The sequence below is a fragment of the Canis lupus genome, chromosome 30 (assembly GCF_048164855.1).
Source record: "Canis lupus baileyi chromosome 30, mCanLup2.hap1, whole genome shotgun sequence".
Lineage (NCBI taxonomy): Eukaryota > Metazoa > Chordata > Mammalia > Carnivora > Canidae > Canis > Canis lupus.
Genome location: NC_132867.1, coordinates 41676178 through 41688651, shown reverse-complemented (window position 1 = coordinate 41688651; position 12474 = coordinate 41676178). Strand labels below are relative to the sequence as shown.

At 63.5% G+C, this 12474-nt stretch overlaps 1 protein-coding gene across 1 annotated transcript in view; it reads left to right on the top strand.

The window, feature by feature from the left end:
• The window catches only part of TSPEAR (thrombospondin type laminin G domain and EAR repeats), a 162355-nt gene extending 150168 nt beyond the window's left edge, over positions 1-12187 (top strand). Inside the window, exons 10-12 of the mRNA XM_072807182.1 lie at positions 7598-7785; positions 9305-9406; positions 11726-12187. Of these exons, the coding sequence (XP_072663283.1) occupies positions 7598-7785; positions 9305-9406; positions 11726-11879 (444 nt within the window). The 3' untranslated portion in view covers positions 11880-12187. The remainder of the gene's footprint in view (positions 1-7597; positions 7786-9304; positions 9407-11725) is intronic.
• Positions 12188-12474: the final 287 nt, after the last annotated feature.

The window sequence follows — 12474 nt, the reverse complement described above, 5'->3', positions numbered from 1 at the left end:
AGGGGATCCACCCAGGAGATCCGGATGGAGTGACGCAGGAGCAGAGAGCAACGGGGCCGTTGGGGGGCCCGGAACACGCCTTCAGCCGGGTCACTGGCCCTGGACACCACATCACGCGGGACTGGCTGTGAGGCAACGGGAAGACCCGAACCTTCCAGAGACGCCAGGACAGCTCCGGAGAGGCTCAGGACGCGGCACAGGGCGGGTTCCTCTCCCGCAGCCCTCTGGGTTCCGAGGGAGCCCACTCCCGCCTGAATCCTGCGTGTGGCCCCACGAGGCTCCCCGGGTCTCCTCGGCCCTGCGGCTGCTCTGTCGGAGCCACGGTCAGGGCCAGGAGAGGCGGGAAGCCACACTGGCTGTCACCCCCGCTGCTCAGGGTCAGCCCCGGTCACATGAGCCACACGGGACACTGGGCCTGTGGGGCACGTGCTGTCCTGAGGTGTAGACGTGGCGTCCACAGGGAGCAGCTGGCCTCGCTGAGCCGCGGGAAGAGCGGTCACCTTCCGAGGAGGGGCTGCTTGACCTGCATGCAGGGACTGTCCCCAGGGGCCGGGGGGCAGGTGCTCCGAGCTCCTCCTGCTGCCGAAACCCCCCGGGAAGGGCTGGGCTCTGCGAGAGTGACATCATGATGTGCCAGGACCCCATAAACGCCGACATTCACATCTCGAGTCTAGAGTCATCCTGCGGATGATGTCCAGGGGCCGGGGCTGGGGTCGGACCCCGAGTGCATATGTTGGGGTTCGTTGGCGGGACAAGGGCGAGAGGAGGTGAAGGAAGGGAGGGGCCCCATATCTTCCTCCTAGAGCTCCAGTGGGGTGTGCGGTGCAGACCAGGCATTACAGGGGTCTCCCCGGGCCCCAGGCGGGGGCAGCTCTGTGTCCCGGTGCCGGGGGCAGGCACAGCGGGCCGGGCTCCCCAACAAGCAGAACACAGTGGCCGTGGGCCCCGCCTGTGACGGGGCACGGCTGCCCTGCTCCCCACGGCCTCGTGCCAAAGCCCTGGGGTTGCCGCTGGTGGGCAACCTCTCTCGCGTCCCCTGAGATGTTCCTGGCGTTTGCAGAGGTACTTGAGGGGAGGTCCGCGGCTGCACTTGCTCAGCGGCTCGTGATCGCTCGTCAGATCCGCTTCACAAGTGAGGACACGGAGGCGAGAGTTGAGGGAACCCAGTGCGGGGCGCAGGTTGGGCAGAGCCTGGGGTGTGGGCCGGGGCCCTGGGAGGGGTGGGTTCTGGACTCCACGCTCCGCGGCGCTGGTGGCGCTGGTGGCACTGGACCAGCGGTGCCCGAAGGCGGCGGCCGCTCCGCGTTTGCAGGCAGGATCCGGGATCCAGGATCCAGCCCCGGTCTGTGCCCAGCCCTGCAGGCGGGGCTGACCCAGGACCCGGCCCCTCGGGGTCACCACCACCCCCCAGCCCTGCAGGCCGCCAATGGAGGCCCGGGATGGCCAGAGCTTCGCACCCTGCCCAGGGGCCTTCCCTTCGACGCTGCCGTCTCCTCACGGCTCCGTGACGCGTCAGACCCCGCAGAACCCCACTTTCATGTTTTGCCAGCATTTTTGCATTGTGTTCAAATCCTTCTAGGCCCTGGCATCGCCTTACTGTGCCGGGTGCTCTGAAAGCACACGTGATGGAGAGGAGCTGACCTCACAGGGGCCTTTGCTGGGGGGCTGGGCTGGCCGTAGGGGGCGGGGGGGTGTCACCAGGAAGCCCTGGCCCTACAGGGTCAGGCCTGTGGCTGGTGTGAGGGGGAGGCGGGCTGCTCACCCTCGGGCACGTTCCCAGCCCCACCCTCTGCATCTCCCCACCTCTCCCACCAGGAATTCCAGAACCTTCCTGCAGACGGCAGAGACCAAGGCCCCAGTGACTTGGCCTCGTAGTCTTAGAGCCAAGGAGGCCGGAGCTGGGTGTGTCCAGGAAGGCATGGCCTCGGTCCACGGGGAGTCCGGCCTCCAGCTACTGGAATCTCTGCCCCCTGAGCTCTTAACTGGCTGCAGGGCTTGTGGTCACGGCGTGGGAGGGGGGCAGGTGGCCGAGTCAGGGTTGATTGTCCTGGAGACGAGCTGCTGGAAATGACAACCGAGGGCAAGAGGGGCTGGCCGAGTGCCCACGGGACACGGAGGGGAGAGAGCCAAGCGCTAGGGAAGCAGGTCAGCAGGCGAAACTGGGGGCTTGTCAGAAACCTAGTGTCCACCAAGTGGGTACGCGTGCAGGCAGGAAGTGGGAGCGGGGCGGGGGGGGTGTTGGGAGCCACAGACGTGGGCTGGGTGGTGCGGGAGCGCCCCTGGGTGGTCAGCACTGCCCGGTGGCCCTGGGAAGGGGCTTCCTCCTGGGGACTTCTGTTTGCTCAGTGGGCAGGAGCCTGGGGGGGGGCATCCAGAAGTCCGCCAGGGAGGGCGCCGCCCCCTGCAGCCTCCTGGGTCGGGTGGGACCCTTGCCCACCTGGCCAGCTGCCCACCTGAGGACAGCGGCCCCCCCTGCCCTTTGGGGGGCAGCCTGCCCTCCCGGCAGCACGCCCTACCTCCCCATCCTGTCCCCCAGGCGCTCCCAGGCCTTGATTCTTTGCTCCATGGAAGCCAGAACCCAAGGGCCTCCTGGCCGAGCAGCTGATCCTCTGATTAGAGGAGCCCCCCCAGCCCCGCCCTCGGGGGAGGGAGGCTGTCGGGGGCTCCAGGTGCACCCGCTGCCAAGCCCCAGAAGCGCCGTCGCCCTGTGCCTGCGCGGCCTGCCAGGCACCGTGCCGGGGGCTTTGGGGCGGGTGGCAGGGGAATTCCGTGGGGGGGGGCGCCCAGCCCAGCAGGTGCCTGGCCACCCTGCTCGGTGCCAGGCAGGGTTTGGCAGGGCTGTTTGATGTGGGGATTTCTTCTCTCTCTGATGAGTCCCTAAAGTACCCAGAACCGGGGCCTCCTGCAGCAGGCCCAGGGCCCGCACCCCCTGCCCGGGCTGGTGCCGCCGCAGGCGCGCTGTCCCCACCCTCACTTCTGAGCTAGAAGAGCCTGGGCTCTGGCTGAGGGCGCAGGGGTGGGCCCTGTTCCTCTGGGTGGGAGGAGGGCTCCTCGGCGGCCCGCGGCCTCGGCCTCGCGTGGGTCCCTGCCACCCTCCGCCCAGATAAAACCCCGATGCCTAGTTCAGTTTGAATTCTGGGTAAACAGTGAATAACTTCTTAGTAAAAGCACCCCAAGTAGTGCGTGGGATACACACAGACTGAAGAGTCATGGTCTGGAATTCAAATCGAATGAGGCACCCCCGTACTTGCTGTATCGGGTGGGCACGCGGCACCGAGGCAGGATGAGCACCCCTCTGCCCACACGCACCTGAGCGCTCCTCCCTGCCTCCTGCTCCGGCCACACCCTTGGCCTCGTCTCCGGACCCTCCACAGCCCCTCCTCACCCCCCGCTGTACGCCCCTCCGTGACGAGTGAGTGGTCTGAGGTCGCGTGCCTCGGCGCCCAAAGGAAGCCTGGCAGCTAGGGAGATGCTCTCCTCAGGCCACCTGCTGGCCACTTGTACTGCAAAGGTGTGCATGTGTGCATGCAGACGTGTGCATGTGGGTACACAGGTGTGTGTGTGTGCATGTAGGCATGTGTAGGTGGGTGTGGGTACATATACAGAGGTGCATGTGTGTGTATGCAGGTGTGTGCTTTGTGTGTGCAGGCGTGTGTACACAGGTGCATGAGAGTGCATGCAGGCATGTGCAGGTGTGTGTACAGAGTTGCATGAGTGTGCATGCAGCATGTGCATTGTGTGTGCAGGCATGTGCACAGGTGCATGAGTGTGCATATAGGTTTGTGCTTTGTGTGTGCAGGCATGTGTACACAGATGCATGAGGATGCATGCAGGCATGTGTAGGTGTGTGTATACAGGTGCATGTGTGTGCATGCAGGCATGTGCAGGTGTGTGTGCAGAGGTGCAGGAGTATACATACAGGCATGTGCATTGTGTGTGCAGGTGTGTGTACACAGGTGCATGAGTGTGCATGCAGGCATGTGTAGGTGGGTGTGGGTACGTGTACACAGGTGCATAAGTGTGCATGCAGGTGTGTGCATTGTGGGCGCAGCTGTGTGTACACAGGAGCACGAGGGTGCATGCAGGCATGTGCATTGTGTGTGCACGTGTGCATGTGTGTACATGAATGTGTGCAGGCTTGTGCACTTACAGGTTGCGGTTTCTCAGCCGCGTGGATTCCTCAGCGCAGGGTTGGAGAGAGCCTGTGGTCTGTCGGTCTGACGACTCCTGTTTGGTTTCTCGGGAGTCGCAGAGCCGCCACGTGTGACCCCTCGCGGGTGTGGGCCCCCAGCACTTGTCCCGGGGAGCAGCCACAGAGCGGATGACGCTGAAGGCTCCGTGGACCCCAGTGTGTGTGAGCCTGCTCGGGTGCTGTGAGGCGGCCCCAGGGCACAGACGGTGCCACCTCATGGAGCCACATGAGCAGAGGACACGCTAATCCAATAAAGCCCTAGCCCAGCTCCTGGCGCCCGCGTGGAGTCAGTGACCTGCAGGTGTCCTGGTCCCCTGGTCCTTGTCCTGGTGAGTCTTGTTCTTGTAGCCGGAAGTTCCCGGTCCGTCCCCTCTGGACAGGGCCAGACCCGTTCTAGAGCTGGACTAGGCAGCGCCAGGACGTCTCAGTAGGGCCAGGCCCGCTGGGCCACGGCAATGGCACCCTCTGCTGGGCCTGGAGAAAATGCCACCTCGACGGCAGAATGTTCTTTGCCTGTGGTTGAGGTTGGCCAAGCAGGGAGTGAGGCCACGGAGGGCCAAGCAGGTGGGCTGGGCCACACATCCTGGATTTGCATGTGGGGACAGCGGCATCCCAGCAGGTGGCAGATGTGCCGAGGAGGGGCAGGCACGTGAGGCTGGCCGTGGCTGGTCAGGGATGTGGGGTGTCCCTCAGGCATGGGCCTCGCTGGGCACTGGGAAGCAGGGAGGAAGGCAGCGGTCGGCCCGGGGTGCCCCTGCCATGTAGCCAGTTCTGGCCCGGCCAGGACTACCCGGGGCCACTCAGGGATCTGTCCCCAGGGAGGCAGCCCGGTCCCCAGCCTGCCCACTGGGGGGCTGTGGGCATCCCTGTGTCCCCAGGCCCAGGCCCTAGTTCACGCAACGGAAATCCTCCTGGAGCCTGGCCCTGAGCGTGACCCTGACATGTGCCGGGGGGGAAGGGTGCTAACAACCACCTGCTGCCCCAGCATGAGAGCGTCGCGGTGTCGGGGGCACAGCGGCCGGCGGGGATGCCCCCTCTGAGGTGCGGGGCGACTCCCTGTCCTCAGCTTGCTGCAGGACTTGCTACCCGGCAAAGCATGTGCCTCGACGGATCTAACGTCCTGAAAGCACGTCTCTTTCTTGCTTCGGGGGAGGCCGGGGAGCAGGGATCCCGGGCCCCATATCCCGGGCCCCATATCCCGGGCCCCTCTCTGGGCAGCTGGAAAGCTGAGGGCTGCCCTTGGACCCCACCCCGCCCTCCCCTCCCTCCGGGGGCAGGTGGAGCTTGGATGCGGAGCAAGCGCGTCCTCTGGCTCCGCCTTGGCCACGCGGAGGATCCAAGATGCGGGGAAACGTCTGCTTTCACCAGGACCTTTGGTTTTACACGTTGGGTGTGAAGTGGTGTCTCGGGTGCTTTAAGCTTGTAATTCCCCGGGGACTGCAGACCGCGGACACGTCCCCACCGGTTTCCTGGCTTTCTGTAGTTTCACTTGTGAGATGCCTGTTCAAGTCTTTTGCCCACATTTTCTCTTTCTTTTTTCTTTTTTCTTTTTTATTTTTTTTGCATCGTCATTACTGATACGTAGGAATGACAGCCCGTGACAACACCGCGTCCCCGCCTGGCCATCGGGTGCTGTGTGCGTGTGTATCCTCACGCGGCTTCTGGTCACAGGAGCCCCGCGACCTGCGAACACCCCGCGGTCCGTGTGCGCCCCGAGCTCGCCTCCCCTTGCCCCGGCCGCGTGGCCGCCCGCACTCCCACCGCCTCCAGCCTGTCCTGGAAATCGGGCCCCCTGGCAATTCCTTCTGTCACTGTTCTCTGAAAATGACCTTATTTTTACCTTCACTTGCGAAAGCTGTTTTCACCGGTTTTGGGATTCAGGGCTCACACGTTTGCCGTTCGATTACTCTGAGGACGTCTTGCCATTGACGCCGAGCCTCCTCGGTCTCGGGTGTCGCTGCGCCGCTGTCCCCGTGGTGTGCAGCCCGGGACATGTCTTCTCCATCCCCTCTAGGCTTCCCGCGTCGTCCTCTCTGTCAGCTCCCGGAACGGGACGCGTTGGGTCTCTGGTCCTCTCGGATCTGTGGTTTGGTGTCTTCAACCGCATTTGGAAACATTCTAGCCCTCGTGCATTTGAGCGTTTCCTTCCCTCTCCTCCTCTTCTCCTTCTCTTCCGGCTCCACTCGTGGGCTCACCTGGGGACCCCCACCCCGGGTCACCGGCCGCACCCGCCGAGCGCCGTGCCCACGCGCCATGCGGTGAGGACAGTCCTCAGAGGAAAGGTCGGATAAGCAGGCGCCCCATGCACGTGATTCCCTTCATTCGGGGGTCGCGGCCCCTCCAGTGCCCACTCCCCAGAACCGTCGCGTCGCACGGTGGCCCGCACAGTCCCGCTCACAACTGCCATCAGCAGGGGGGCCGGGCCGGCCGCATCCCTCTGCCGCTATCAGAAGCTGAAAGTCGGGGGGCAAACATTTAAAGACAACTTGAATGCCAGTGTGCCGCTGGAGCTTCTGCAGCCATCAGCAGCCCACGGGGACCGACGGGGTCTCTGCTGACACGGGAACCGAGAGCCCGGCAGCGTCCACTCCCTGTGGTTCGGGCTCCCCGGGGGCAGTGACACGCGCCGCAGACCCCGCCACAGGGAGCAGCCACGCTCTCCTCCTGCGCCACCCACACCATCTGCCGCCTTCCTGTGGGGACATCCAGACGGCCCCCCCGTGCCCCCCCCGTTTCCCCAGGGAAATGTGTTTCTGCCCCCATCCTTTCTCCTGAGGGCTCAGGTCGGGGCCTGGATCTGGACCCCCGACCTCTCTGCCGCCCTGCACGGCCCCACCAGAACCCCTGAGATGCTGGCTGTAGGCTGGACACGAACCTCCTCCTCGTGGGTCCGCGTGGGGGCCCCGTTCATGCGGCTCCGGGTCGGGGCAAGGGCTCCCGGGCTCGCCATTCGTGCATAAGCGCAGCCCGTGCGCCCCTTGCCCTCCTTGAGGGTGATACGTGATTCCCAGAGGAGCAGCACCCGGGAGCCCAGAGGTGGGGCTGCTGATGGAGCCCAGGGAAAGCCTCGGGCCAGGGGCGGCCTGTGGCCAGAAACACACATATCTAGAGGCTGCTCAGGAGCTCAGAGCCAGGACTGGGGGGAGCAGGGAGGGCTGCCTGGAGGAGGTGTTTCAGCAGCTGCACCTTCAGGACGGGAGCCCTGGGGGAAGGCACAGAAGGCCAAGAAGCACTTTGCAGGGATGATCTCTCCGGGTGAGGGCACACTCGTGCGGGCAGGGGGCAAAGCCAGGCGGGGGTGGGGGGGCACCCTGTTTGCCCGAAGCAGCACCGGGACGTCCTGAGGGTCGCTGTTCCCGCACGGCCCCCCCCACCCCGCACTCCTTCTCGCTCTGTCTGTCGCAGACGTTCGGGGCCGCCGACTGGGAAGTGTTCCGCATTGGAGAGAGGGTGTTCCTGGCTGTGGCCAACAGCCACAGCTACGACGTGGAGGCGCAGGTGCACAATGACTCCTATGTCGTCAACTCGGTCATCTACGAGCTGAACGTCACCGCGCAGGCGTTCGTCAAGTTCCAAGAGATCCCCACGTGCAGGTGTGCCTGGGGCGGGCGGCCGGGAGGGCGGGCACGGGAGGGCTATCCCCGGAGCCAGCGCCTGAAGGCCGCGCGCGATCCCCAGAGCCACACGCGGTGGCGGCAGCGGTGAGGGCTCGTCCCTGCCCTTGGGGTGTGATGTGGCCTCCGGGGGCTGTGGGCTGACTCTGGGGCTGCTATTTGGAACCTTGGCTCTAATTTCCTTCCGACACCGTGCTTTGTTTGCTGCAAGTCAGCGATTTTCTATTAAATGTGCAGGTTAAAAAAAAAAAAAGTGCAGATATGTCATGACCAGCAGGTGATTTTAGAACATTTTCGGGCCAGTCCAGGGAGCAACCCCCACCCGCCGGCGCTCACGCCTCCCTCCGCCCCAGCCCCGGCAGCCAGCAGCCTACTTTCCGCCTCCACGGAGCAACCAGCTCCGGACGCCGCGTGTGCGTGGAACCCGCGGGAGGCGACCCCGGTGCCCAGCTGCTCTCACTCAGCACAGGTCCTCACGGTTCCTCGGCGTAGGAGCGCCCGCCAACCCTTCGCTGCCTTTCACGGCCGATCGGTAGTCCATCATGCGGGCGGGTCCGTTCTGGTGACCCCAGCCGTCGCCCGCTGATGGACCTCTGACCAAAGGGCGTGGCTCTGAACAGAAATACACCTGCTTTGGGGGCACAGCGGGAACTCACAGCGAGACGGCTCACTTTCTTTTTATTTTTTTAAAAGATTTTATTTATTTATTCATGAGAGACACAGAGAGAGGCAGACACAGGCAGAGGGAAAAGTAGGCTCCGTGTGGGGAGCCTGATGGGGAACTCGATCTCAGGACCTCGGGGTCACGCCCTGAGCCGAAGGCAAGACGTTCAACCACTGATCCCCCGCGTGCCCCTACTTCAACCTCTTTAAACTGTAAGATTTCGCCCTCTTTGCCCAGCAGCGTTGTGCGTGTGCAAGCCCACCGTCCAAGGATGGATGGGTGGGCAGCTAACGGGTCCCTCCACGTAGTGCACTGTCATCCAGCCTGAAAGGGAGGGGCAGTGACACAGGCCACCGCACGGCGGGCCTTGAGGACACCATGCTCAGTGAGACCGAGGACACACGCGGTGTGATTCCACTCGTAAGGTCCCTGGAGCGCTCAACGTCAGGGGCAGAGCGTAGGGTGGGGGCGCCAGGGCTGGGGGGGCGGGCTCGTGCTCCACGGGACAGAGACTCAGTTTGGGGGAGTGAGGAAGGCCTGGAGATGGACGCCGGTGACGGCTGCACAGCGCTCTCGATGTACCTGTCACCACCAAACCACGTGAAAACGGTCAAGACGGCACATATCATGCTATTTGTATTTTATAATTTAAATTTTAAAATTGAAAAAAAAAAAGGCAACGACTGGTATGCATTTCCCTGGAGTGGACCCAGTTCACTGTGCAGGAAAGTCGCCCTGGATTTGGGCTGCCACGGGGCCCTGGGTCCTGGGATTAGGAGAACCGGCCGGAACCCGTGCCCGGGTGTGCTCACCTCTGCTCCCCTGTCTCCGCAGCGCTCTCGACTGGGAGTTTTTCTCGGTGGGAGAAGATTATTTCCTGGTGGTTGCAAACTCCTTTGATGGAAACACCTTCTCCGTAAACAGTATTATCTACAGGTAAAGAGCCTCCCAAGGCTGTCCCTTCCTCGCCGCCTGGGTTTACCGGGGAGGGGAGGGGCTCACCTTCCGTGCAGGCGACCACCAGCCGCCGGGGGTCGCAGGCCGAGCCTGGGTCACGCCCCGAGTTCGGCCAGGTGGCCCCGCCGGTCACGCGGGCGCTCAGAGGTCTGGATTCCGGCCGGAGGTGTGCAGGCTTCCAGCATGGTTGGCAATTTTCTAAGCGATCCCGTCCAGGAGCGCGGTGGTGTCTCTCTCCCGTTGCCACGTGCGCTTCAGTACAAGTTCCCAGGTCCTCATCCGGGCTGGGCCACGGCCCTGGATTCGCTTCTGGGAGGCTTTCCGGTTTCGAGAGCACAGCACCTGGGATCTTCTCCTTTCCACTTGCAGCCGCTCGTCATGACTTAACCTTAGCATCTAGCTGCCCAACCACGTTGTCATCTCAGTTCTGCTTTTTTTTTTCTTTTTTTTTTTTCTGCTGGTTTTCTTTAAGAAGAGTCTCGTGGAATTTCTAGGGGCATAATTACATCCATGAGTACAAGCAACTTTGCTCCTTATTTCTTCTTTTTTTTAAGATTTTATTTATTTATTCATGAGAGACACAGAGAGAGGCAGAGACACAGGCGGAGGGAGAAGCAGGCTCCATGCAGGGAACCTGACGTGGGACTCGATCCCGGGACCCCAGGGCGCCAGTCAGGCGCCGCATGAACGGCATTTTCTTTGGGGACTTACCTTTATCCCGTTTGATCTGGATCCTAACCTATAAATACAGGTGCAGAGTCTTGCACCCGCACCCGCGGACTGAGAGGGTCCAGATGCAGGACCTGCTTTCTTTGCCGTTGGCTTAAACTCTGCTACAAAGCCGCCCGGGCCCCGTTCCTTGTCAGTGGTGTCTCTTGAGCAGCTGCCTCGGTGTCCCCCGCGGCCACCGGGGTAACCAGGCTTTTCACCTCTTCTCCAACAATCCCGGTCGTTCCCCGTCTCACTAGAAACGTCCCCGATCCTCTTCCGACTTCCTGACTTAGTAGAAAGTGGAATTTTCAACGTGACGAAGTAGCTGGAGAGCTCGTGTGGAAGACCGCGTGTTCAGAGGTGGCCACCAAGACTTTGAAAAGGAAGAACAGCGAAGGCGGCCCTCGCAGCGTGGAGGCCGCAGCTGGTTCCCACCGAACGTGGGCGGGCAGGTGTGGTCACAGCCGGGCCAAGAGAGACGGCGGTTCGCAGCCGTGTCACGCGGTAAATGCTGTGACTCAGTCAACGGGGAAGCGACCCGTTACGTGTTACCTCATAAAATATGTCATCTCCCGTCTGTCTGGACGGGGACCACGATCTGCCTGGCTTCATACTTTACATGGAAATGAACTTCCCAGGGGTTGAAAATCTAAGCGTAAAAAAAAAACGGAAACAGCAGAAACATCAACAGAAAGGCTAAGAGGGCCCTGACGGCCACGTGGTGCCGGTGCCGCGACCTCCTCCAAGCAGGCGGCAGAGGGGCCGGGTGACTCCCTAAACCTCGGGGCTTCTGCGGAAAAGGCTTTGCATTCAATATCGGAGAGAACGACTGACCACACACGGGGCGGATAAAGCAACCCGTGCAAGTGGAGAAAAGATTGTTTTAGTTTAGAGAAATGGGCGAGTTGTAGGCACAGGAATCACGGGGAGAAAATGAAAACCGTGAGTCAGCACGAGGAGTCATTTTCTGGAAGCTGGAGGACGGCACTCGGGCGTGGGCAGGACGGGAGCCACCCCGGGAAGCGGCCGGGACAATTGCCCCAAGGGAAACCCTCTCACCCTATGGCCCAGGCGCCGCCCCGGGGGCTCCACCCCTTGAGAATGAACCACCCGCTGCAGGTCCGTTTGGGCGGGGAAAGCCTAGAACCATGGACTCTGCCGGCCGCATGACGGGCGGGATGGGGGGGCAGATCGTGGGGGGCCGGGGGCGGCCGCCCGTGTGCTGACAGCTGTGTTTGGGGACAGGGGCTCACTGTCAACACCGGCCCGGGAGCGGGGAGGCCCAGGCTCGGCCCCTGCGGTTCACCTGGCACAACCGGGACCCGCTGGGGGTGCCTGCAGGGGACTGTGGGCCAGGGCAGGACCCAGGCTGGACACGAGGCGCTGCGGGGTCTGAGGGCCGGGTGCCCGTTCCAGGTCTCAGTTTCCCTCTCTGCAGGCTGAGCATGGCGCGGGCAGAGGGGAGCATGGCGCGGGCAGAGGGGAGCTTGGGCAGCCCAGGGACACGTGGGAGCGGGGGACGGGGCGGGCTGGACAGGTGCCGGCGTGCAGGGCCCCGCGGCCCGGCTGACGGCGTGTCTCCCGCAGGTGGCAGGGCTACGAGGGCTTCGTGGCCGTGCACAGCCTCCCGACCTTCGGCTGCAGGGACTGGGAGGCCTTCCGCACCGCGGCCGGCTCCTACCTCGTCTACTCCAGCGCCAAGGAGCCCCGCTCCCGCGTGCTGAGGCTGAGGACGGGCTGACCCGCACCGGCCGGGGACGCGCGTCCACCTCCGGGCCCCGGTGACCGGCAGCCGACCCGAAGCCCGGCGCTGCCCCGCAAGTCTGCGCCTCCTGCAGGGGTTTGTCTTTCAAGGAAAAGCTCACACAAAGGTTTACCTCAGAACCAGCGGGGCCTCCCCACCGCCCCCGGTGACCCTGCCCCCTCCCGCAGCCCGGACGGCAGCGGGCCTCATGCCGTCTTCCGTGTTTTGTACCGGCTATTTATTGTATCCTAACTATACAGAAACATATTTATGACGCTCCTTACAGAGCGCAGCTGCGTCTGTGTGTTTCTGGGGGGACGGTTCCCCGTGAACAGGTCCCGAGCGGGGGGCGCACCCCTGGGGCCCTAGCCACCTCTGGCCTGCAGGGGGCAGCTTCCTCCGGCCTCATTTCTCCCGGGGATGCCGTGGGGGTGGGCTTAGGGGAGGGATCCCAAGGGGTGCGGGTCGTGTGTCCCTCCATGAGGACAGCGCCCGTCCACGGGGCCCCCATGGCTCTGCACGCAGGCGGGCTCCCCGGTCACTGTCGCTGGGCTCGTGGGCGTGCGGGATGGACTTGGAACGCCTCAGCTCC